Source organism: Nipponia nippon, unplaced genomic scaffold (assembly GCF_047370975.1).
Source record: "Nipponia nippon isolate SJK-2023a ecotype South Korea unplaced genomic scaffold, ASM4737097v1 scaffold_21, whole genome shotgun sequence".
NCBI classification, from domain to species: Eukaryota; Metazoa; Chordata; class Aves; order Pelecaniformes; family Threskiornithidae; genus Nipponia; species Nipponia nippon.
In genome coordinates, this window is record NW_028262338.1 from 1422914 (window position 1) to 1446410 (window position 23497).

At 54.5% G+C, this 23497-nt stretch overlaps 1 protein-coding gene across 8 annotated transcripts in view; it reads left to right on the forward strand.

Annotated features, from left to right (window-relative positions):
- The window catches only part of LOC104016577 (protocadherin gamma-C5-like), a 75150-nt gene that overhangs the window by 41975 nt on the left and 9678 nt on the right, over nucleotides 1–23497 (forward strand). For 5 of the 8 annotated variants that reach the window (XM_087760236.1, XM_087760232.1, XM_087760235.1 and 2 more), the window contains exon 2: nucleotides 10769–10827. In XM_087760236.1, the coding sequence (XP_087616362.1) occupies nucleotides 10769–10827 (59 nt within the window). Of the gene's footprint in view, nucleotides 1–369; nucleotides 2866–6021; nucleotides 8785–9850; nucleotides 9905–10768; nucleotides 10828–23497 lie in introns of those variants that run through there. The other 3 variants (XM_087760231.1, XM_087760234.1, XM_087760238.1) reach the window with 3 other exon arrangements.

Consider the following 23497-nt stretch of genomic DNA (forward strand, 5'->3'; position numbering starts at 1 on the left):
TGCAGTTTCCCTGCAAACGGGAAGCGAGCTGTCGGAGCAAGTGACTCAGGCTGGCGGAGGGGAGGCCGGGGGTGGCAGCCCCGCTGATGCCGGCTAGGGGCCCCGCTTCCTGCACCTCCGGGGAGCCACTGCTGGCCGAGAGGGGATGGAGCTCTCGGCCAATTGGGCGCTGATCTGAAGCGGGGGGGGGGGGGGGGGGGGGGAATCTGCTTCTCCCCCCCCTTCCACCTCCGCGCTGGGGCTGTGATTCAGTTCCCCTCCCCCAGCCCACCCCCTCTGTTCGGAGGCTGACAGCCTGAGCTGCAGCCTGCTAGAGCCCCGGAGCCGTTTTCCAAGCCGTGGAAGAGAGACCCAGGGATTTTTTTGCAGCTCCCCAGCGCCTGCTGCGTCCCAGGTCGGACGCGCACAGACATGGAGAGCGTCAGCCTCCAGCGACCCGCCTGCAAATGGCAAGTACTGAGTTTGTTTTTGCTCTGCGGCTGGGGCTGCGTCTGCGGGCAGATCCGCTACTCGGTGGTTGAGGAGTCGGAGGTGGGAACTGTGGTGGGGAACGTGGCCTGGGACCTGGGCTTGAAGCTGGAGGAGCTGCCGGGTCGCAGGCTGCGCCTGGGCTCAGAGGAGAGCCTGCGCCACTTTGCCGTGCACCTGGACAGCGGCACACTGGTAGTGAGCCAGCAGCTGGACCGGGAGCGTCTGTGCGGAGCGGCTGCCAGCTGTGTGCTGTCGGTGCAGGTGGTAACAGAGAACCCCCTGCAGCTCTTCCGCCTGGAAGTGGAGATCCTGGACCTGAATGACAACTCTCCGAGCTTCCCCACTGCTCACCGCACCCTGCGCATCGCCGAGTCTGCCACAGTGGCTGCGCGCTTCCCCCTGGAGAGCGCGCAGGACCCCGATGTGGGCACCAATGCCGTGGGCTCCTACCAGCTGAGCCCCAACTCCCACTTCTCCCTGGACGTCAAGCAGCAGCAGGATGGCAAGCTCTTCCCGGAGCTGGTGCTGGAGCATGCCCTGGACCGGGAAGAGCAGCCAGAACTGCAGCTGGTGCTGACGGCCGTGGATGGGGGAAGCCCAGCCCGCTCGGGCACAGCACAGATAACGGTCCTGGTCCTGGATGTCAATGACAACGTGCCCACCTTTGACCGCGCCACGTACAAGGTGCAAGTCCCGGAAAACTCACCCGTGGGGGCCCTGCTCCTCCGGCTCAATGCATCTGACCCTGATGAGGGCCCCAATGGGGAGACGCAGTACTCCTTCGGGGTTCACACCTCCGACTCGGTCCGAAGGCACTTTGCCCTGGATCCCCGCAGTGGCGAGGTCCGGGTGAGTGGGGCCTTGGACTTCGAGGAATCATCTTTCTATGAGATCTACGTGCGAGCCCATGACAGAGGGGTCCCAGAGATGGAGGGCCACTGCATACTGCAGGTGGAAGTGGAGGACGCCAATGACAACCCCCCAGAGGTGCTGCTCACCTCCCTGCTGAATCCAGTGCCAGAAGACACTCCACCAGAGACTGTTGTGGGGCTTTTCAATGTACGGGATCGAGACTCAGGGACCAATGGGGATGTGAGCTTGGAGATCTCCCCCGATGTGCCTTTCACCATCAGGTCCCTTCAGAACCACTTCTCCCTGGTCACCCGGGAGAGCCTGGACCGAGAGTCCACCTCACAGTACGTAGTAGAACTGATTGCCCAGGATGGCGGGTCTCCCGCCCTCACCATGACACTCACGCTGCTCCTCAACATATCTGACGTGAATGACAACCCCCCACACTTCTTGCAACCCTTCTACGATGCCTTCCTCCCGGAGAACAACCCACCTGGCTCCCTGCTGTGCACTGTCTCTGCCTCGGATCCCGATGATGGGGATAATTCCCGTCTTGTTTACTCCATAGAGAGTGGCCAAGTGCAGGGTGCCCCCACCTCTTCCTTCGTCCACATCAACCCTGACAATGGCAACCTCTATGCTCAGCGCACCTTTGACTTTGAGCTGCTGCAGGTTCTGCCAGTCTCTGTGGCTGTGCGGGACTCGGGGTCCCCTCCGCTCCATGCCAACGTTACTGTCTACATCTTCGTGCTGGACCAGAATGACCACCCCCCCACCATCCTGCAACCTGCCAGTGACAGTGACATCCTGGCACCCCAGAGAGTCCCGCTGTCTGCCCCACCGGGCTACCTGGTCACCAAGGTGACAGCAGTGGATGCAGATGCTGGGCACAATGCCTGGCTCTCATACCGACTGCTGCCGCAGTCCACCGACCCCTCCTTGTTTCACGTGTCGCTGTACACTGGGGAGGTGCGGACGGCGCGTGCCCTCCAGGACACCGACGTGGCAGCGCAGCAGCTCATTGTCCAGGTGACGGACAATGGCAACCCACCGCTCTCCACCACTGTCACCATCACCGTGGCCCTGGAGGAGGGAGCCCTGGAGGAGACCTACAAGCCTCGGGATTTCCTGGCTAGTGTCAAGGAGAAGCCGGACCTGACCCTCTACCTGATTATCGCGCTGGCAGCCGTTAGCACTGTGGCGCTCGCCACCGTCACCCTCCTGGCTGCTCGGTGCCTCTGGCGCAGAGGCCGTGCCGCCGACTCGCCCTGCTGCTGCTGCTGGCTCAGTGAGTCACCCTCCCGGGACTTCTTCAAGCACTCCAGCCCCAAGCTCCAGCTCAGCTCCGACGGCACCCTTAAGTACATGGAGGTCACCCTGAGACCCACCGACTCCCAGTCCCAGTGCTACAGCACCTGCTTCTCCCCCGGCTCCGACCGGAGCGACTTCACCTTCCTGCGGCCTTGCCCGCCCCCCGCGACCCTACCGAGGGAAACCGGGGCTTTCCTCCCCGCTACCGGTACGCTGCGGGACCCCGGCCAGGTGAGAGCCTAGGGGCAGGGGAAGGCGGTGCCGGCGCGGGGTTCGCCGGGCGGCCGGGCCGCGCCTTCCCCCGGGGCCGCCCCTGCTCCCCCGCCGCGGCGCGGGGGGCGCGGGGGGCGCGGGGGGCGCGGGCCGCCGCCGCTCGGGGAAGCGCCGCAGGTTCGCGCCGCGCGGCAACGGCCGGCGGGTTGCGATTGGCGCCGGTGTTGCTGTCCTGGGAAAGGAGAGCGGCGATTGGAGGAGCGGCGCGGAGCTCGGAACCAATGGCGAGGCGGCTGCGCGGAGCCCCGGCGTCCCCCGCCCTCGTCCAACCGCGTCCGCCCCAAACAATGAATGGGAGCGGCGAGCGCTGAGCGCGGCCTCGGAGCGCGGAGGGCATCGCTCCCCGGCCGCCCACCCGGCAAGGATGCCGAGGGCAGGGAAGGCGGGCCGGTCCCTGGGACTGCCGCGTGTCTTCTCTTTCTGTTTCTTCTTGCACAGCTCCTCTGCTCAGATCCGGTACAGCATCCCCGAGGAGCTCACCCGGGGTGCCTTCGTGGGCAATATTGCGAAGGACCTGGGCACCGATGTGGCGAAACTGGCGGCAGCTAACTTGCAGGTACTGTCCGATTCGGATTCCCAGTACTTCTCGGTCAATGTGAACACCGGCGTTATAATGGTCAGCGAGCGGATAGACCGGGAGCAGCTCTGTGGGCAGAATGCCCGCTGCTTCCTCCACCTGAAACTTGCCATCGAGAACCCAGTGGAGTTTTACCGCATCGAGGTAGAGATCCTGGATATCAATGACAACCCCCCGGAGTTCCCCAGTGATGAGGTTTCCTTGAGCATCTATGAGCTGGCATCCCTTGGTGCCCGCTTCCCCATCCAGCCTGCCCAGGACTCTGACGTGGGCACCAACACCTTGCAGACCTATCACCTGAGTGCCAATGAGAACTTCAACCTCAACGTGAAGGCACACACAGATGGTGGGAAGTTCCCTGAGCTGGTGCTGGAGAGGGCCCTGGACCGGGAACTCAGAGCTTTCCACCACCTGGTCCTGACCGCTGAAGATGGGGGCTCTCCCCCCCAGTCCAGCAAGACACACATCACTATTCAGGTCCTGGATGCCAATGACAACCACCCAGTCTTTGACAGACCGTCATATGGAGCCCGCTTGGTGGAGAACTCGCCACTGGGCACCCTCGTGGTGAAGTTAAATGCCACCGATGTGGATGAAGGGCCCAACGGAGACATCCGCTACTCCCTCAGCAGCCACAATTCAGCTGCCTTACGCCAGATCTTTGTCATCGATGAGCAAACTGGGGAGATTCGTGTCCAGGGCAACCTGGACTTCGAGGAGGCAACAGTGTATGAGATTGAAGTGGAGGCCAAGGACATGGGATCACCCACAATGGAGGAGCACTGCAGCGTGGTGGTGGAAATCACTGATGTGAACGACAATGCCCCTGAGGTTATTCTTACCTCCTTCTCCAGCTCCCTGAGTGAGGATGCACCTCCGGGCACAGTGGTGGCCGTGATACACGTCAGAGACAGGGACTCTGGTGAGCAGGGCAAGGTCCAGTGTCATGTGTCTCCAGATCTTCCCTTCCAGCTGCGTAAGGACTATGAGCACCAGTACTCGCTGCTAACCAGCACCCATTTGGACCGGGAACACGTTGCCTACTACAACGTCACCGTCTCTGCCTCGGACCTGGGCAGTCCCCCGCTCTCCCACCACACTATCTTGCCAATCGCCCTCGCAGATGTCAATGACAACGCGCCTCAGTTTGAGCAAGCGTCCTATGAAGTGCTGGTGGCAGAAAACAACCCGGTGGGCAGCGTGCTGGTTACAGTCTCTGCTGCCGACCCTGACTCGGAGCAGAATTCCCGCCTCTCCTACTCCATCCTGCGAGCTGGTGGGACAGATCCAGGCCTGGATCCGACTCGCTACCTCTCCATACATCCCACAAGTGGGCAGGTCTCTGCCAAACTCCCCTTTGACTATGAGCAAACCTCCTATCTCCAGTTCCACGTGGAGGTCTCTGATGGCGGCTCCCCGGCCCTGAGGAACAGGACACTGGTTCACATTTTTATAGTGGACCAGAACGATAATGCCCCACGGGTGCATTTCCCCAGAGCCGGGGAGGACTCCGCTACCCAGTTCCGAATCTCCCCATCCACTGCCCCTCCTGCTCTCATCACCAAGGTGGTGGCAATAGATGCGGACTCGGGACGCAATGCCTGGCTCTCCTACCACCTCGTGGAAGCCACAGACCCAGGGCTTTTCAGCGTGGCTCTGCGTTCTGGAGAGATCCGGATCACACGGGCCCTGCAGGAGACGGATGCCTCTGCACATGAACTGCTGGTTGTGATCCGGGACGCTGGGGAGCCCCCACTCTCCACAGCCGTCACATTGGTGGTGCTGGTGGAGGAGAAGGGCCCAGAGGCCTTGCAGGGCTCCGAGGCTCGGGCCGCTGACGGTGGGGGCTTACCCACGATTACACTTTATCTTATTGTGTCCCTAGTGCTCATCTCCACTGTCTCACTGGTGGGACTGGCAGCACTGGGCGTGCGGTGCCTCCGGCGGGGCTCTGCACCTGCCAACCAGGGCTGCTGTGTGGAGAGCGTGAACACGCTTCAGCCCCCTCCCAGCCACATTTTTGGGCACTTGCACTATGAGCCTAAGCAAGGGGACACGGTGATGGGCGTCCAGGTGACGGCCACGGCACCCCCTGCCCCGCGTTACCGTTCCTGCTTTTCGCCGGTCTCGGACATCAGCGAGTTCATGTTTGTGAAACCCTCCGCGGGTCCAGCCGGTGCCAACCCGCCGGATCCCACCCTGTGCAGCGAGGTGAGCTCGGGAGCGTGTTCCCCAGCCTAACCGCAGCCCCGGCGTCTGCGGGGCTCGGCACCGGAGCGGTTCGGGATGCGGAACCCCCAACTGGCTTTGGGGAGGGGGTGCCCGCCGGTGCCCGCTCCCAGCAGCCGGGCAGGGCGGAGCGGGGCTTCCCGCTGCCGGGAGTCCCCGGCGCCCTCCCGGCGCTGCGGGGGCGGAGTGGCGGCGGCGGAGCGAGGAGGGGGGGGCTACGCCGTGCGTATTTTGGAGAGGGCGGCGGAGGAGGGAGAGGAGGAGGAGGAGGGAGAGAAAAAGGAGGAGGAGGAGGAGGAGGAGGGGGCTGTGGAGAGACGTAAAACTGTCACTCGGTCCAGCCCCTCCGCTCGCCGACTTTGTGTGCCTTTGCGTGCCTTTGCGTGCCGAGGAGCGGCTCAGCCGGCCGGGCTGCGATCGCCCCCCCCGCTCCCTCCATCCCTCCCTGCCCGGCTCCGGCGGCGTCTTCCTCCCTGCGCAACCCGCTCGGACCCCCTCGGGGCGCGGGGGCTCCGGCACGGCGGCGGCTCCCGGGGCCGGCAGCGGGGGCGGGGAGGCGGGAGAGGCTGCGCGGAGCCGCCGCCGCTCTGCTCCGCTCTGCTCCGCTCTGCTCCGCTCTGCTCTGCTCGCACACCCGGCACGGGATGCTTGGGGGACGGAGTCTGCCATGGCAGCTCCCGCTGCTGCTCGCAGCCCTCTCCTGCCTGCCGGCTCCCAGCAGCGCCCAGCTCCGCTACTCAGTGCCCGAGGACCGAGAGCCGGGCTCCTCGGTGGGCGACCTGGCCAAGGACCTGGGGGTGGAGGTGCAGAGCCTGGCCACCCGCAACCTGCGCCTGGTGAGCGAGGGTGGGCAGCGGCAACTGGACCTGGCAGCGGGTGTGCTGCTTCTCAACAGCAGACTGGACCGGGAGGCACTGTGTGGGCAGAGCCCCACGTGCTCCCTACACCTCCAGCTCGTCATGGAGAATCCCCTGCAGCTCCACCGTGTTGAGGTGGACGTCCTCGATGTGAATGACAACGCACCTCAGTTCCCCAAGCCGGAGGTGGTCTTGGAGATCACGGAGGTAGCCAACCCTGGGACTCGGCTACCCTTGGAGGTAGCGGAAGACCCAGATATGGGCTCCAACTCCATCTCCACCTACGAGCTCAGCCCCAGTGAGCATTTCACCCTGAGTATCAACGTGAGAGGAGATGGTGTTAAAATGCCCGAGATTGTACTGCAAAAAGCACTGGATAGAGAGAAAGTGGCTGTTCATCACCTAACGCTGACAGCCCTGGATGGAGGGAATCCGGTGAAATCTGGCACTGCCAAGGTTACCATCCATGTCCTGGATGCAAATGACAACCCTCCTGTCTGTGACCCACCCATATCCACGGTACATCTGGAGGAGAATGTGCCAGTGGGCACTCTGGTCACCAAGCTGAATGTCACCGACCTAGATGAAGGTCCCAACGGGGACGTGGAATATTCTTTCAAAACTAGCAATAATGCACCTGGCAAATTTACCAAGCTGTTCTCCTTAGATCCCCGGACAGGGGAGATCAGAACCAAAGGCCTGCTGGATTATGAGGAATCCAGTGCTTACGAGATTGCAGTTCGAGCCAGGGACAAGGGATCCCCAGCCATGGAAGGACACTGTCACCTGCGAGTGGAATTAATCGATATCAATGATAACAGCCCAGAGATTGTGCTGACCTCTCTCTCCAGCCCAGTGCAGGAGGACGCAACCCCGGGCACTGTGATTGCCCTCATTGGTGTGAAGGACAGTGATTCTGGTGACAATGGGCAGGTCCGTCTGCAGATAGCGAAAGAGCTCCCATTTAAACTGGTGTCATCTTTTAAAGAGCATTTCTCGCTGGTCACAAATGGTCCCCTTGATCGGGAGAAGGCCAGTGGATACAACATCACAGTGAGGGCTGTGGATTCAGGGTCCCCACAGAGGGCCACGCAAAAAATGTTTTACCTCCAAATTGCTGACGTGAATGACAATGCGCCAAATTTCTCCAGCCCTTTTGATACAGCTCATGTTCAGGAAAACTCCCTTCCTGGAACTTCCGTTTTTTCAGTGTCAGCATTTGATCCCGATGAGGGTAGCAATGCCAAGCTGTCTTATTCCATCTTGCACAACGGGATGCAGGATGTGCCCGTCTCAACCTACTTTCGAATAGACCAGGACAATGGCACCATCTACACCGTGAGAGCTCTGGACTATGAGCAGGATAAGGTGTTTCAGGTGCCTGTGGAGGTGAAGGATGCTGGGTCTCCTGCGCTGAGTAGTACTGCTGTGGTCCATGTATTTGTCCTGGATGAGAATGACAATGCCCCCACCATTGTCTACCCGTCCGTCCCCAAGGGCTCTGCCTTCCACCAAACCATCCCGGCCTTGGCAGAACCTGGCTATCTGGTCACCAAAATTGTAGCTGTTGATGCTGATAGTGGCCATAATGCCTGGCTGTCCTACCAGCTGCAGGAGACTACTGAGGCTTTGCCTTTCCAAGTGGAACGCCGCTCTGGAGAGATAAAGGTTGCACAGACTCTCAGGGATTCAGAAGATCCCCACAGGCTGGTGGTCGAAGTGAGGGACAATGGGACACCGTCCCTCTCGGCCTCCGTGGTAATAGTAATTTCTCCAGAGAAAAACAGTGTGCAGGACTTTGCCAAGTCCTTGGACCTCCCCAAATCTTCTCCCAAGGATAGCAGCCTAACACTTTACCTCATCATCTCCTTGGTGTCCATTTCCCTTGTGTCCTGCGTGATGTTTGCTGTGGTGGCTGCCCGGTGTCTCAAAGCTGGCACTGCCAGCTGGACCTTTGCGGGTTGCTGCCGAGGGACTGGCCGCAAGCCCGCCTCCCATTTCCGTGGGCAGATGAAGCCAGATGGCTTCATCAAGTACCTGGATGTGGGAGGAGCGGGCTTGACCTCCCAGGCACAGAATTACAGCTCTTGTTTCTCTCCCATGTCTGACCAGAGCGATTTCCTCTTTGTAAAACCTTTCAGCCATTCTACCACTGCGGAGACTGTGGCTGCCTATGAGCAGGTGACCAGCACCTTAGCGAGTCCCTGTGATGGGGTAAGAGATGGGTGTTTCTTACTGTCCTGTCTGCTAAGCACAACGGTCCGTAATATCCAGGCCAACTGGTTGTTCTTTATCTGTCCTTCCACCTAAGAAGGTGGCTTCAGGGAACATGTGTCACCGTCACCTCTTGGGAGGTGGCAGATGAAAGCTTTGGCTCGGCTCGATGGAGTTGGGGGAGGGGGCTGGGTGGCACTATAAAATCAAAGACTGTGTGTTTGTAGAGGTGGAGAGTTTTCCCTTGGCCTCGTTCGTACTCTTTAAAGTGATTCTTAGCATGGTCAGAAACATGTTTTTTGGGTGTTTAAGTTTTTGATTCTGTTTAACCCCTTTATTCTGCATGGCATAAGAATTGTGATGCAGGAGGAGGTTATCTGAAAGCAAAGTTTGTCGGTGTCTCTTTTGCTCTGTTTTAGAGGTGCATCGTAGAAATTTCTCACTTCTTAACTCCCAAGTGTTGTTAATTACAGATTGTGCCTGGCAAGGGATCATTTTCCGGCTTGGTCATTTTGAGCGAGGGGCTGAATTCACTATTCAGCACTGAATGTAGTGACATTTTTCGCAAAGGTTCTGGTGACCTTATGTGCCCTTGGGCTTGCAGAGACCTAGGCAGAGGCGAGCTTTGAAAACTTTAGCCACTTGCATTCAGATGTCTAAATATGGATGTAGGTGACTGTGTTTAGCTGTAGCTTTTATAACGTTGGGATATAAAAAGTAAAGTAATTTTGTGTCATAAATGCCTGCCCTAAATTTGAAACGGGTAATTACAACAGGAATTCAAAATATAGATTGGGAAGGGCTTATCTAGTGCAGGATTGTGTGTCAGCATGTGCAAAAGCGTGTATCTGAAATCTGGAGGGCAAGTATTTAAACAGCTTAATTTGCATGCAGCATGGGTACCAGTGGGGCCTCTATTTTAGGGGAGTAATTTATTCTAATATATTCTTTCATGAGAATCATCAAAGCTGTGGAGAAATTAGTGAAATCACATCTACTAAATAAAAATCTAGGTCAGCTGTACCCATCTTCACTTTTCCTTAGTAATTGCATGTACAAGAAGAATAATCCTATAAAATTGATGTTGCACTGTATGGACTATGAACTGCTCATTCCTAAGGTAACTGAGAGAAATGTTGTCCTTTCCACGTAGCATGTTATCATTCTGGAGTTAATTAAGAAGATTATGATTTTCGGAAGTATGCGTGTTCCAGACAGAAAATAGTTCTGCTATTTAGTGCTCTTCACAAAGGCGTGATTCAAGCAGGAATATGCAAGCCTGCTTCATGTCCTTCCTTATTTACAAAATGTCCATTGTCTGATGGTAAAATAACACAGGCAGAAAGTGATACGAGGGCTTACTAATGAAGTTACAAAGTGTGCTGCTGTGTCCAAAGTTTATTGTGTCTCCTAAACAAATAATTCTTTTTTCTTTTGCTGTCGGAAGTTAATTCTTTTCTCTGTGGACAGAAAAATATTGTCATGCTCTGAGGCCACAGCATCTAGGAAAAGTCATTCAAATACAATGTGTGAAATCAAGATCTCAGGCAGGGCTTTTTAAGGACAGAAGACGGACAGATTAGGAAGGTCTGTTATCATTTTACCTTCTGGCATTAAAAGCATCTTGGTATCAGTTAACCCTGTCACCCCCACCCCCACACTTCTCCAAGCTCATTACTTTGGTACCATTGCTGCTGCTGAATTGATGCCCTTATCAGTTTATTTCATGCTTCATTTCTTTCACAGCCTGGTTTCCTGAGCTGCTTTGGAAGATTATTCGCTGAATAGTTTTTGTCATGCTTTTTAGTATTCACACTGGTTCAGAAATACTCAGGAAAGGAGGGGGGCTTCTTTTTGTTCTAATTGATTTGCTTTACTTGGAAAGAACATGCTGATATTCCAGACTGAAATAATCCAGGATCAGTTCACATTCATTTTCAAAGGCAAGAATGGAGGTATTAAAACTCTTCTATTTTCTCTGCAGCAAGCTCAGCCTAACACAGACTGGCGCTTCTCTCAGACCCAGAGACCTGGAACGAGTGGGTAAGTGCCTCTTTCTCCACGTATGTGTCCGGTGAAGGTTTCTTTCCTTTGTGTGCCACTTTCAGTTCTGGAAAGTCCTCGACTGGCAGCTCTGAGGACAGGCGTTCCCTGTCATTGGTAGAATAGTCCAGCCAAAGAGCCAGAAATAGGGCTGTTTCTACGTCAGCTCTGTTTGATGGTCATGTGACAGCTGGTGTTTGTAATGGTGTGTCTGGTTTTGGTGTCTACAGCTCAAGGAGGACAGTCAGGAACCAGAGGGAGCTCTAGGTGACGTTGTGAGATGGTTAAAGGATTGGAAAACACGCTTTACAGAGACAGGCTTCTTCTGTAATGCAGATTTTGAGCATTTAGACTAGATTCTGAGTCTAAAATCTTGATTCCTTCCCCTACACAGAGGCCACTGGAAACCACTGTGTGAATCCCTTTACCAGCCATGGCGCCTTGAGCTCTGTGCTGCTGAAGTGTATGAATTGCCTGCTCTGGCTTGAGCACCTAGTGCCAAACCACTGGGTAAGCCCCCGTGGCACCCAACAGTTGGGTGGATGAGCGCCAGGTCCCCAAAGGCCCCTCTAGAGGAACATGTCCCAGCCACATCTAACTCAGCAGGAGCAGGTCCCTCATGAAATGCCACTGTATGCACTTTCCCCTGTGGGCTAGTCTGGCTGAATCAGGGTTGGGAGCCCTGGATCCAGCTCCATTTGTTGGGGAGTTTGGAGCCTTTCTTGCATTCCTTGGGAAGTGCCATCTCCAAAACGGGGTGGTTCATCGGTTCATTCAGGTGAGGAGCCTCCATGCTTCCCACTGGAGCTGGGCAACAGGACAGAGGGAGGCTAAAGAAGAATAAAATAAACTTAATGGGTCAGGAGACTCACAGGAAGGAGATCTCCTAAGGTCTGGTCTCACTCTTGAAACCATGGCTGAGTTTTTACCAATTTGTATGTGATGTTAAAAAGATAAGAAGCCCTGGCAGCAGAGCAGAGACCTGCCTGCCAAGTGACTACCTGTCTTTTGCCTGTGCACTGTTTTGCTGCTGGCCCAACAAAGTTTGCTTTTCTTGGTCCACAGTGAGAAAGTGTTGACAAGAAAATTTTGATCAGGCACCCTTCACCTCTCCCGTCTTCCTTCCTAGTTCATAGGGAGGGGCAGGGATCCTCTTCAGTGGGTGAACTTCCTTGAGTACCATCAGGGTAAGAAAGGAATTAACTCAGAGTCCACCTTCCTCTGTAAATACCCCACCAGAGATTATTGTGTATGAGGAGACTGGCTCCAGGATAATTTTTATGTGAAAAGATTATATCTCTTGGGACATACCCAAGGATTATATCCTTGGAGTAACCAGGAGTAAATTTGGATGCTGTGCTTCCTTGGCTGGCTGGGTCAGGCACCATATCTCTGCAGAACATAGAGGAGCTCACGCCTCTGTGCTTTTTTGTTCAGCTCCCATGAAGGTTTAAATGGTGCCAAAGGGAGCATCAGGTCCTGGATTTTGGCGTTGGAGCTTGCAGTTAAACATCTGCAGCAGCTGGTTGTGGCTGAGTCTTGCCCTGGGTCTGGCTCGATAATTTAGCTTAACAGAAGATTAAGAGACTCCTATAGCTAACTTGTTGCAGCAATTAAATTTTGTTACTAGGCTCTTCTAGCTGACAAAGGCAAAATGGAGTTAGGGTTTGATGTAAAGTGTATAAAGCATTCCCACTAGAAACCGGCCATGGACTTTAAAACCAAGGCTATCACTGGAACAGTTTTCTCAGAGCTCTCTTGAATTCCCCATCACTGACAACATTTTAATCAAGAAAAATCTTTCTAACCATTTACGCTCCAGTTCAAATAGCAATTAACTGGAAAGCCCTGTTAGTACGGAAGTGTGCCAGAGCAGCTGTAATAGTTTTGCTACGAGAAGTGAGTAAATGAGCCCCAGCAGAGCAAGCTCTGTTGCTCCCTCTTCTAGCATCATGCTGGAGCTCTTCAAGGCGTAGTGCTGATGCAGTGCAGACCTACTTAACTCAGTGACAGGGACCTTTTCTCAGGTCACGGGCCAGTGGCCCTCACCCCAGCCCCCAGGCTCTGCCTATAGCTCTTTACAAGCTCCAGCCCCTTCCCAGTGCCTAAGTTGGAGCAGCAGCATATGGGGCGGTAAGAGAGAGGGCAGAGGACTCAGACTCTGTTCATGGGGAGCTGAACTAGCGCAACATGCTGGTTCTGGTGCACGACCCGTGATGTTACCTCTGATGATCTGTGACCTGGGTGCCCAAGGTGGTCCCTGAAACAGCCACCAGTGGCTTGTGTCAGTGCTGGTTGTGGCATAAGTTCCGATAACACAGGCTGCCCAGGCTGGCCCCCGTGTTTGGAGAGGGGCTTTGCCCAAGCACAGGCTGGTGCTGAAATAGCTCAGTGGATTTTAACTCCTGCTGGTTTTCCCCACCTGCCTGTGTGCAGATTCCACATTTGCAATGAAACAACTCTTGCTGATTTTTTTTCCTGTTTCTTTTATCCTGTTTTAAGTTAAATCAAGGGAGATGTTTTTATACCAAACCTGTGTTACAATACTAAAGGATGGAAGTAGAAAGTGCTATCATATGTTCAGTGCCCAGCCCTGACATCTCTCTGGTGATCAAACACGCAAATCCTGGAGAGCAGTCTGCTTCCCATTGTGCTCTTCCCATGCTCTTCCCAGCATTTCAATGTCTGGTGTGTGCACTACCAGGCACCAATTGGTAGTGCAGGTATTAAAGAGGGTGCAAGGGCAGCTGCCTGAGCTCTGCCTGCCGTTACCCTTTCCAGTGTTTGCTCATGTACAGCTGTGTCTCCTGCTGACAGGTGAACCTCTCTAGCACTATGAGCTCTCCAAACTGCAGGGCTCTGCTTGGCACTTGGGGAACACAGGCCACCTCTTAGCTGAAAAGAAAAAGAAGGGATGTGCTCTTAACTGCATTTGCCTGACCCAAATTAAATAGCAATAAAGACAACGCAGCTTAGGCTAGTGGTTTGAATGGATCCTGGAGGGAGTCTGGCACTGACCCTAAGCCAGAAAGCAGGCTTAAACCCATATTGTGATTTCTCCTTTGCTGTCTTCATGGGATTTGGGGAAGGGAACAATCCTGTCTTTTCTGAGTGTAGCCTTGCTCACCAAAACAAATCCCACATGTTTCTGAGCACCTGGAACCAGGCAAAACTCAGGGTAAGCTCAATAAGGCAGGGACCATCTCTTGATCTTGTACATCGCTGCATTCAGGGCGCTGTTACAGGACAACAAAGATAATTTGTTCTTTGTTCTGAAACACAGGAGAGCTCTGGTGCACATGCTCAGGAAATAAGAGCTCAGACAATATCCTTTAAAAATGTGGTAAGGAGTCAGACTTGAGTAGAGTGATTCTCAATTAATCTTGTTTGGGAGAAACAGGAGGAAAGATTAATTCATTTAATGATCTTTGTATTTTGTTTTCTAAAAAAAAAAAACCCAAAAACACCCATGCTGTCTCTGGGCAAATGTAAATGAATATAGAATGATACTGAGCAGCAAATGCCATTCCCAGACAAATCAGATCAGTGGCTGTAGTGGAGATTACGGCGATGAATTGTCCAAAGTGGAGTAGACGTACAGTCCAGCAGTGTTGCAGGACATCCCTGTGGGATCATCAGCGTGGGTTTCCCTGGGGGGGGGGGTGGCATATGGGGGGAGAACGCAGGGACTGGGACCGGTACAAGGGACCCATCTTGTTGCTTTTTCACTAATCACCAAAGGAACAGAGACTGTGCTTCTGCCCTGCATGTTCATGGTACTTGCCTGACCCCAGTAGCTCTTTGTTTTGATCTCTGTGTGATGGTTTATTCATGAAAACACCGGGCTGAAGTCGGGATTTCCTTCCTGGAGGAGTGGGGAGGGTTCTGTGTTGCTCAGAGGTGGGCACAGGAGGGTGAGACATCCCGGACTGGGAAAAGCCGGTGTGTCCTGGGCAGCTCGTGGGAGGAGTGGGGACAATCTCAGGCCGTGTGGGTAGGCTACAAGGAGATCCCAGGCAGGAGGCACCCCAGAGACAGTGGCGGGGCACTCACAAGGAGATGGGGAGCAGTGTGGGAATCCCCGGTCACTCCAGGGGAGGGGGGAGCCAAGCATGCAAAGAAGATATAGAATGTCATTTCACACACCCCCTCAATTTGTTTTCTCTAATCCTAAGTCTCCCTGTGCTGCTGGTTTCCAATGCTGTTGCGAGCCAGACTCCCCCTCCCAGGGTGAACACAGTCAATAGTGATATTCGCTTCACTCGCCTGTTAAACAGCATCACAGCTGCCCCTGGCCATCATCACTCAGGCTGTACAGAGGGAGGAAGGAGAGTGCAGAAAAGGGGGTTGCAGTTGATAGTGGAGGTGCCCATAGGAGAGCTATGATGGAAAGGAGGTTTTTTTTCATTCTTTGTTTCATTTTCACACCTGAGCTCCAATAGTTGGGCTTGCAGGACTAACAACAGCCTGCCTGTGCATGGTAGGGGACAGGGAGGGGAGAAAAGGTGTTCCAAGGATAGTCCTTAAAGCTCTCAGGAGCATTCTTGGCATTCAGAGCATGCAGGTACTGCGAAAGGGTGGCTGCAGCTCAGGTCGCTTCTAGTGTCTGTCTGGCCTGGTCAAGAGGTCCCATGTGACAGCAGCACCCCGGTGCACCAGGACACGTTCCCACCAAGGGGACCCCGTACGTGCGTGTTAGGGTGGAACATCTCAGAGCACACAGCAGCTGGGGCCAGAGGACAGAGGCAGAGGGAGACACGGACGTTCATGGGCTTACGCAGCGCAGGGGCGGATACACAGCAGAAAGACAACTGGCCACAGATGCAAGCTTTAGCACATCCTTCCTAAAAAAAATACTTGCTAACCCAGCAGCCACAGGGGTGTCTGCGGGTGTTGTAATCCCGTAGGAATTTACATTGCAAGTTTGTCTAAGGTTATAGTTGATACAGTAGCAAGTGCTATAAAGCACATGCACACCTGCACCAGTGGGGATGTCCAAGTAAACACTGATGGATTTGCCTTCTGTCCACTCTTTGATTGAGAATGTTGTGAAAGCCGGCACATGCTGGGCAGAGGCACTGGCCAAGCTGCAGCCTGCAGCAGTCCTCTCCCTGCCCTCCAGTGCTACCGCTGGTTTGCAGAGCCAGGTCCCTGTGACTATGACCCCTCTGTCCCTCTCATGCCCCACCATGGCCCTTCTGGCATCTTTTCATAGAATCACAGAAGGGTTTGGGTTGGAAGGGACCTTCAAAGATCAAACCCCTCTGCCATGGGCAGGGACATCTTCAACTAGATCAGGTTGCTCAAAGCCCCGTGCAACCTGACCTTGAACACTTGCAGGGATGGAGCATCCACAGCTTCTCTGGGAAACCTGTTCCAGTGTCTCACCACCCTCACTGTAAAACATTTCTTCCTTATGTTCAACCCAAACCCTACCCTCTTTCAATTTAAAACTCCAGCCCCTTGTCCTGTCACTCCAGGCCCTGGTAGAAAGTCTCTCTCCATCTTTCTTATAAGCCCCCTTCAAGTATTGAAAGGCCGCAATAAGGTCTCCCTGGAGCCTTCTCTTCTCCAGGCTGAACAACCCCAACTCTCTCAGCCTTTCTCCATAGCAGAGCTGTTCCTGTCCTCTGACCATTTCTGTGGCCTCCTCTGGACCCGCTCTCACAGGTCCTTGTCTGTCATGTGCTGGGGACCCCAGAGCTGGATGCAGTGCTCCAGGGAGGTCTCAGGAGAGTGAAGCAGAGGGAGAGGATCACTTTCCTCGACCTGCTGGCCACGCTGCTGGTGATGCAGCCCAGGATATGGTTGGCTTTCTGGGCTGTGAGCACACAGTGCCTGCTCATGTCCCATTTGTCACCCACCAGTACCCTTAGTCCTTCTCTGCAGGGCTGCTCTCAATCCCTTCATCCCTGAGTCTGTACTGATATTGGCAATTGCCCCAACCCATGTGCAGGAGCTTGCACTCGGACTTGTTGAACTTCATGAGTTTCACATGGGCCCACTCCTCCAGCCTGTCAAGGTCCCCGGTGTTTCCCACCACAATATCTGCTCTTGCTGCCCTCCTGTGCACCATGCAGCGAGGGTCTCTCTATGCACCTCTTCTCCATTCCCCACTGCATCTCCAGCCTCCTGCTTTCTGTAAGCCCCTCCCCAGCACCACTGTCATCCCACACAGCATCCCAGGCTGTGCTCAGCTCTGAACCAGCAGCAGAACAAGCAGCTTTTGCAATTTCTAGCCACCCATGTGATGATGGGCAGTGACAGGCGAGCTAGTGGGCCAAGCATGGCTGGTAACTGAGCCTTTCCCTAGTAGGAGACACCAATGAAGGTCTTTCTCTGATGATTTTCATGCAAATGGTAGAAGAGTAGCATATCAGAAACTGCCACCTGGCCATCGGATCTGGTTGAAACCACTCAGCAGCTTCCAGAAGCCAGGGGTAACTGAACGAGTGGGTGGGCAGCATGGGGAAAATAGGTTGAAAAAGTGAAAAGGAGACAGTCATCAGGACAGGTGTTGCCTGGACAACATGCAGCTAATGGGACGTGCACCGCAGCTGGTGTCACCACGGTTCTTGGGGAAGGCCAGGAGCCCTGGGAGCAACTGCTGGCACTTCTGGGCTGTGCAGGCTTCCCACCTTCAGCTCCTTATTGGCAGGGGCAAGAGGAGCAGCAGAAATAACTGTCACCCTGGGAAGTTTAGGAAATAATTGTAATTCTCAGGTTTCCATCCCAAATGCACTCAAGGGTTGAAGCCAGCAGCGGTATTTGCTTTGCCAGGTGAGGTTCCACATGTTTTGCAGGTGAATCAAAAGAGGTGCAACAGTCTTTGGGCTAAAATCACTGCTTCTTCTGGCTAGTTTGCATTTGTCTGCCTGTTCAGACGCTTGAGTATCCAGTGATTCCTCCACAGCTCCTGCAGCATGTGGACTCTCAGCTGCCACCCTAGGGCCTCATGAAGGTGTGAGCGGAGCCCAGCAGCCTGAAAAATTACAGCACTCTCTGGAAATCCCTTTGGGGTCATTGCCTTGCAGGAATAGCCATAATCTAAGTGACACAGCGCTCTCCTAAGATTGAGAGTTGCTGCGCTTTAGCGTGGGCTATGGACCCCTGCGTGAAGGAGGAGTTGTGCTAGTAAAGGGGCTCTGCTCTGAAGGGAGGGTTTCCCCCCTGTCAAAGCCTCTGAGGCTGCAGAGCTCAAATCACCAGCTTGTGCCAGGTCCTAGGCAGCCTGGGAGAGAAGTTGTCTTTTTGGGGAGTATTTGAGGTGGTAGTTGATGCTTGATGATGCAGCCCACGCCAGCCCCTGGCCTGTTTGTGTGTCTTTTGCTCAGCAAACACCTCGAAGGAAACCATGGAAGCCCAGCAAGGGCCAGATGGTTGCATCTGCCAGGTTTGGGGTTGCCCTGGTGGGTCTTGAAACAGGAAAGGTTGAAGACCACGCAGAAGCTCATGGCTTTAGGTACGACTGTGGTTTCCTATCAAATGCTGCCGAGAAAATGCTGCTTTAAAGCATTACGAAGCTGCTCAGAGCCTGGTTTTGCTCTGAGCATGGGCTGCAGCCCCATGGTGCAATTTTGGAGTGGATTCGGGGCACTGGGACAGGCAGAAGTTGTTTTGATGCTGGGAGCAGGAGCTGTCCCTGGATAACGGCTCTTCTTTACCCCCTTCCTGCAGAGATGAGCCAATCCTGGGACTGGAAGCTGAAGGTTTTGTAGCCATGTGTCCTGGTCCCACACCACTTCCTCTTCTATAGCCAAGATACCACAGAGCTGGTCTCTGTGCTGTGCATGATGCCAGTGAGCACTCCTGCTTGCAGGGTTCACCCTTTTGTTTATTAACAGCCCAAATCTCAGCAGATTCAGTATATGGGCTTCTTTCTAGATCATGTAGCCCTCTTTGGCTGAATGTTTTCTTCCCTTATTGACCATCCTGGGCCAATAATCCCTTTATCCGCATTTGTCATGGCCCTTGAGGTCTGAGCCACCTGAATCCTGCCAGGCGGGACAAAAGCTGGAGAGTCTTTTATGGAGAAAGGGAAATATCCTAGCGATGGGATGCATTTCTCATTCTGGAAAGCCCCCAGAATATCAGGAGTTTCATCATCACAGCGTTATGTATAGAAACACTATTTTAGGTAATTTAGCAGGTGCTATGTGTATTAGTTTAATTTTTCTGTCTCCATCTGCTTCCTGCACAGCTGAGCACATGCCACGTCTGGCTGCAGAGACGCAGAGCTCGGACAAATAGACACAATAACCTTTCCAAAGAATTTCTCAAAATATCCTTCCCGGCATGTTTGGGGCATGGATGGCAGCAGGGTGGGCTGGGTGAAATAATACTGGTCTCAGCTCCGACTCATCCATGAGGGCTGGAAGAGTCCCCAAGAGGGGGGACTGCCCCTGGTCCCCATTTTAGAGTCATTGTGGCCTTTTATTCTGCTTCTGCTGGCTGGAAGTAACGACTAGCTGGTGCTTTGGGAGGCTGCAAATCTTCCCCCTGCTTGCCTGCTAACATTTTCCAATCCCGTCTTTACAAAGTCATGATCTTAAAGCTGAGCCTCATCCAGGTCCTCTCCAGCCCTTGTAATTGCATTACAGAAGCGGCAGGGAATGTGCAGAGCTGGAGGAGCATGGGGGAAGGGCTGGCAGCATCCTCTGTTAAGGAAGGACGAAGGGCAGGAAATTGTGGCAATTTTGGAGCTGATTCTCTCTTTTCGGAGGCTGGGGGACATGGGAGGGTGGCGGGCTGTGGGCTGGGGCTGCGGGAGGCTGGCGTGGGCGGTGGGACAGAGGGATGCTGGCCCTGGGTCTGCATCCCCAGCTGTGGGGCTGTGTCCCCAGCACGCCTTGAGTGCGGCGGAGACTCAGCACCGGCAGGGATGGATCCGTTCCCTCTTGCTTGTCACTTTGCCAGCCTGGCAACACGCAGGCTGAGATTTTACTTCTGCTGCTGCCTCCGGCTGGAGCTGTGTGTGAGAGGCGGCAGGGGGTGGGGGCAGGGCTTGGGGAAAGCTGGGAGAGGACAAACAGCAGTGTAGGGGGGCTTAGCCAGGGGGGGCAGCCTGGGAGGACGAGGGGCTGCCCGGGAATGGGGCTGGAGGAATCGGCTTGAAGATGCTCCCTGGCCCTGGGAGGGGAGGGCAGAGTGCTACCCCAGACAGGCTGCTGGGGGAGGTGATGGGAGGCTGGGAGCAGCCAGAGCTGGGGAGCAAACAGGAGGGAAAGGGGAAGAGGCTGGGAGGAGAAACAAACCCCAGCCACATCCTCTTCCCCAGAGCGGGGCAGCCTGGGAGCAGCCGGGGCTGTGGGGTGGGAGCAGTGCTGGCTGGGGGGCCGCTGCCATAGGAGCCAGAAAGCACCAAATGAGAGAGGAGGGAGGATGCTGAGGGTGTCCCGGGAAAATCCCCAGGCCAAGTGCTGCCCACAGCCCTGCCAGGCACCCCCGACATGCTGAGGTCTCATCCATGGGGTGCTGGGCTGTCCTCTCCCGCCCCTGGGGATCTGACAGCACCACTCTGGCATGAATAAGCTTCTTCAGTTTGTTGTGGTGCTGCTACGGATCGTGTTTCCAGCTGCAGAGGGAGGAAAACAATTTTTCAGGAATCCACTGGGCAGTTGTGAAAATCAATGTTTGCAAGGCCTTCGGCTGCCATAGTGACGAGCTCCATAGCAACCCCACAAGGAAATGAATAATTCTGTGCTCGAAGTGGAAGTTAAAAAGGGACATAGTGGCTGGAGGTTCCACAAAACAGACGGTCAGCAAAGCACCTGGGTTCATCCTGTGCTGCTCAGGCAGATGCTTGTGGAAGCCCTTTATAATGGGGCAGCCTCACAATGGGTGAGGGCTGTGTAAAGGCTACAGGGCAAGCCTTTCGTTTCGATATTCCCTGATTTCTATGTAGACAGGTTTAATGAAGGTGTTTGCAGGTCGTGCACTGGCTGTACCTGCCTCTGCTGGCACAGTCCCCGTCCCGTGCTCCATGTCCACCACCCCCTGAACCCCCTAAGATGCTGCATCGCTGGGTTTGTCTGCAACATGGGTTTGCTTCCTTCCCTCCAGTCCTAGTGGTGCTGGAAACGTTCCCGAAAATGAAAGCCAGCTCTTTTCTGAGCTTTGAAGTGTGGAATAGAATTGAACAGAGAAAAAAAATCTATCCTATGGGGGATGGGTTTTTAGGAAAAAACCTATTGAGTCAACGGCATTTGTATTAAAACCAGCGAGTCCTTGGAGTCATTTCCATAGGAACCAGCCCTCCCGTTCCAGGCAGCCTCCCCACAGCAGAGCCCAAGGCTGTGGCTGAGCGGGGACCAGTGCTGCAAGGGGGGAGCTCCAAGGTCTGCCCGCCCCAGGCAGGGGGAGCAGAGCAGGGCAGGCTGCTCACAGTTCAATCAGTGATTCACAGCTCTGATTCACAACACCATCCTATAGCCGTGGAAGACAGCCAGGTCTGGTCATCAGCTGTGTGCCTTTTTCCAACGCGAGAAGTTATTTTTGGGCGTTTTTAGATTACAGCACTTGTTTTTTTCTCTGCTTCTGAATTCTGGATGATTGCACTGCCAGTAATTGAGGCACTTGAATTTCCTGCTTAGAGAAGTGAGCTCAATACCATTTTTTTACAACCCTAAGGCATTTCTAAAATAGCTTTTCTGCGTGTTGTAACAGGGAGCAGGCAAATGACGTTGGGGCGGTTTGTCCAAAATTTGGGAACACTGGGTGCAGTAGATTTGAAGAAAAGGACCTGGGGGGCATCAGGTTGAACATGAGTCACCGGTACACCCTTGCTGTGATGGAGACCCACTGTATACTGGGTTTTACTGGTAAGATGGTAGTCTGCAGGTCAAGAGAAGAGATGGTTGCCCTCAATTCGGCACTTATGGGACCACACCTGGAGCACTGTGCCCGGTTTTTGGGCTCCCCACTGCAACAAAGACATGGCCATATGGGAGCCTCCAAAATGATCAGAGGTCTGAAGCCTGTGGCAAGGGAGGCGAGACTGAGAGAGCTCCTTCAGCTTGGAGGCATGAGAGCTAGGAGAAGAATCTCATGGCTGTCTTCAGAGGTGCACAGTGAAAGGACGAGGGTCAATGGGCACACGTTGCAACAACACAAATTTGAAGTAGATGTTAGGAAACATGTTTCACCCAAGGGTGGTCAAACACTGGAACAGGAGGACAGAGAGATGGAGAAATCTCATACTCAAAATGTAGCTGCTCAGAGCCCTGAACATCTAATATAAAGTTGGATCCAGCTGAAAGCTTGGCCCTGTTTTGAGTGGGATGTTGGATGAGACACCTTCCCACATTCGTTAGGCTGGGTACTTCATGACTGACTCCATCTGAGTCAGTCTGTGATTTTTGTGACCCCACAGGGCATTAAGAGGATGTAGGACTTTGGCTGTCCCCCTGACACTGGGGTATAACCATAACACGGTGGCCAGTGAAGTCCATCACGTGAGTTCAGATGTGTTCACTCCCTCTCTAAGACCAGAAGAAAGGAGAAGGGTCTGAAACACCACCCACCTCCGGATCCTCTGGGGATGAACCTCTCTGCTCACTGGTGATGCAGGGTCACCCTTCCCTGGGGGCACACACCTCTAAAACACATGGTCAAAACAACCTGAACAAGATCCACATGTTTCTTGGTACAGCTGCTCCTCTTGTGCCATGCACCAAAGGGGTTGGGCTGTGTCACTCAACCCCCTCCCAGGCTGCAGGGACTAACCATGGCCCTTCTTCCCCCCTTTCCAACCCAGCCCTTGGCAACTTTGGTGCTCAGTGGTGGCCAGCTCTCCTGTCTGTGCCTGCATGTGGCTTTGGGGCCAAGGGTCATTGGGGTGGAGAGCGAGGACCACCTGGTTAGGGAGCTTAGTGAGGCTGGCGGTCCTGCTGCTACCTGCCAGGTGAATGCTCTGACCACAGGGTGAGCCATTCCTTCCATGCATTCCCACTGTCCTAGGGCATGGAGACATGGCGGCATGGCTTTGACAGGAGGCAGGAGGAGCTTCTGTCCAGGGCGGCCCATTGCCCGAAGGAGAGGTGGGAGGGGAGGAAAGAGTCTTTCTGGAGGTGGAAAATGTGATGCCAGCACTGCCGCATCAAAGAGGGAGTTGAACCTGGGCCTCCGATTTCAAAACAGAGTTCAAACCACCGGGATATTACAATTTAAAAAAAAAAAGGATTTGACATTTCCTTGTGCTTTCCCTTTCCCCATCCCTGGATCCCCTCAGCGTGCCGGGGCAGCCCCCAGAGCCAGGAGCAGCAGCTGGGAGGCACCGGGGTGTTTCTGGGCAGCTTTCCTGCAGTCCTGAAAAACCTGGGAACCTCAGCTGCCAGCCGGTGGGGCAGCTGGTGGGGCAGGAGCTGCTGGGGTTAACTGGTGGCTGAATGGGCTATGGTTTGCAATGGGGTTTAGGTTCCTAAGTCCTTTATTGGATCTAGCCTGGGGCTCTGTTCCCAGCCCTGCTTGTGATATTAACAGGTCACTGCAGCCCCAGGGCTGTCCCCGCCTTGTCCTTGCTGCCTGGACTGCCTGCACGCTGCTCGCTGGCACAACACTGAGTGCAGGGCAGCAGTACCCACTTCTGAGGAGTCTCAGCACAACCATCATGAAATCAATTTGCGCTGAAATCAATTTGCAAGGCAGGCAAGCCTCGCTTCTGGCCTTCTTG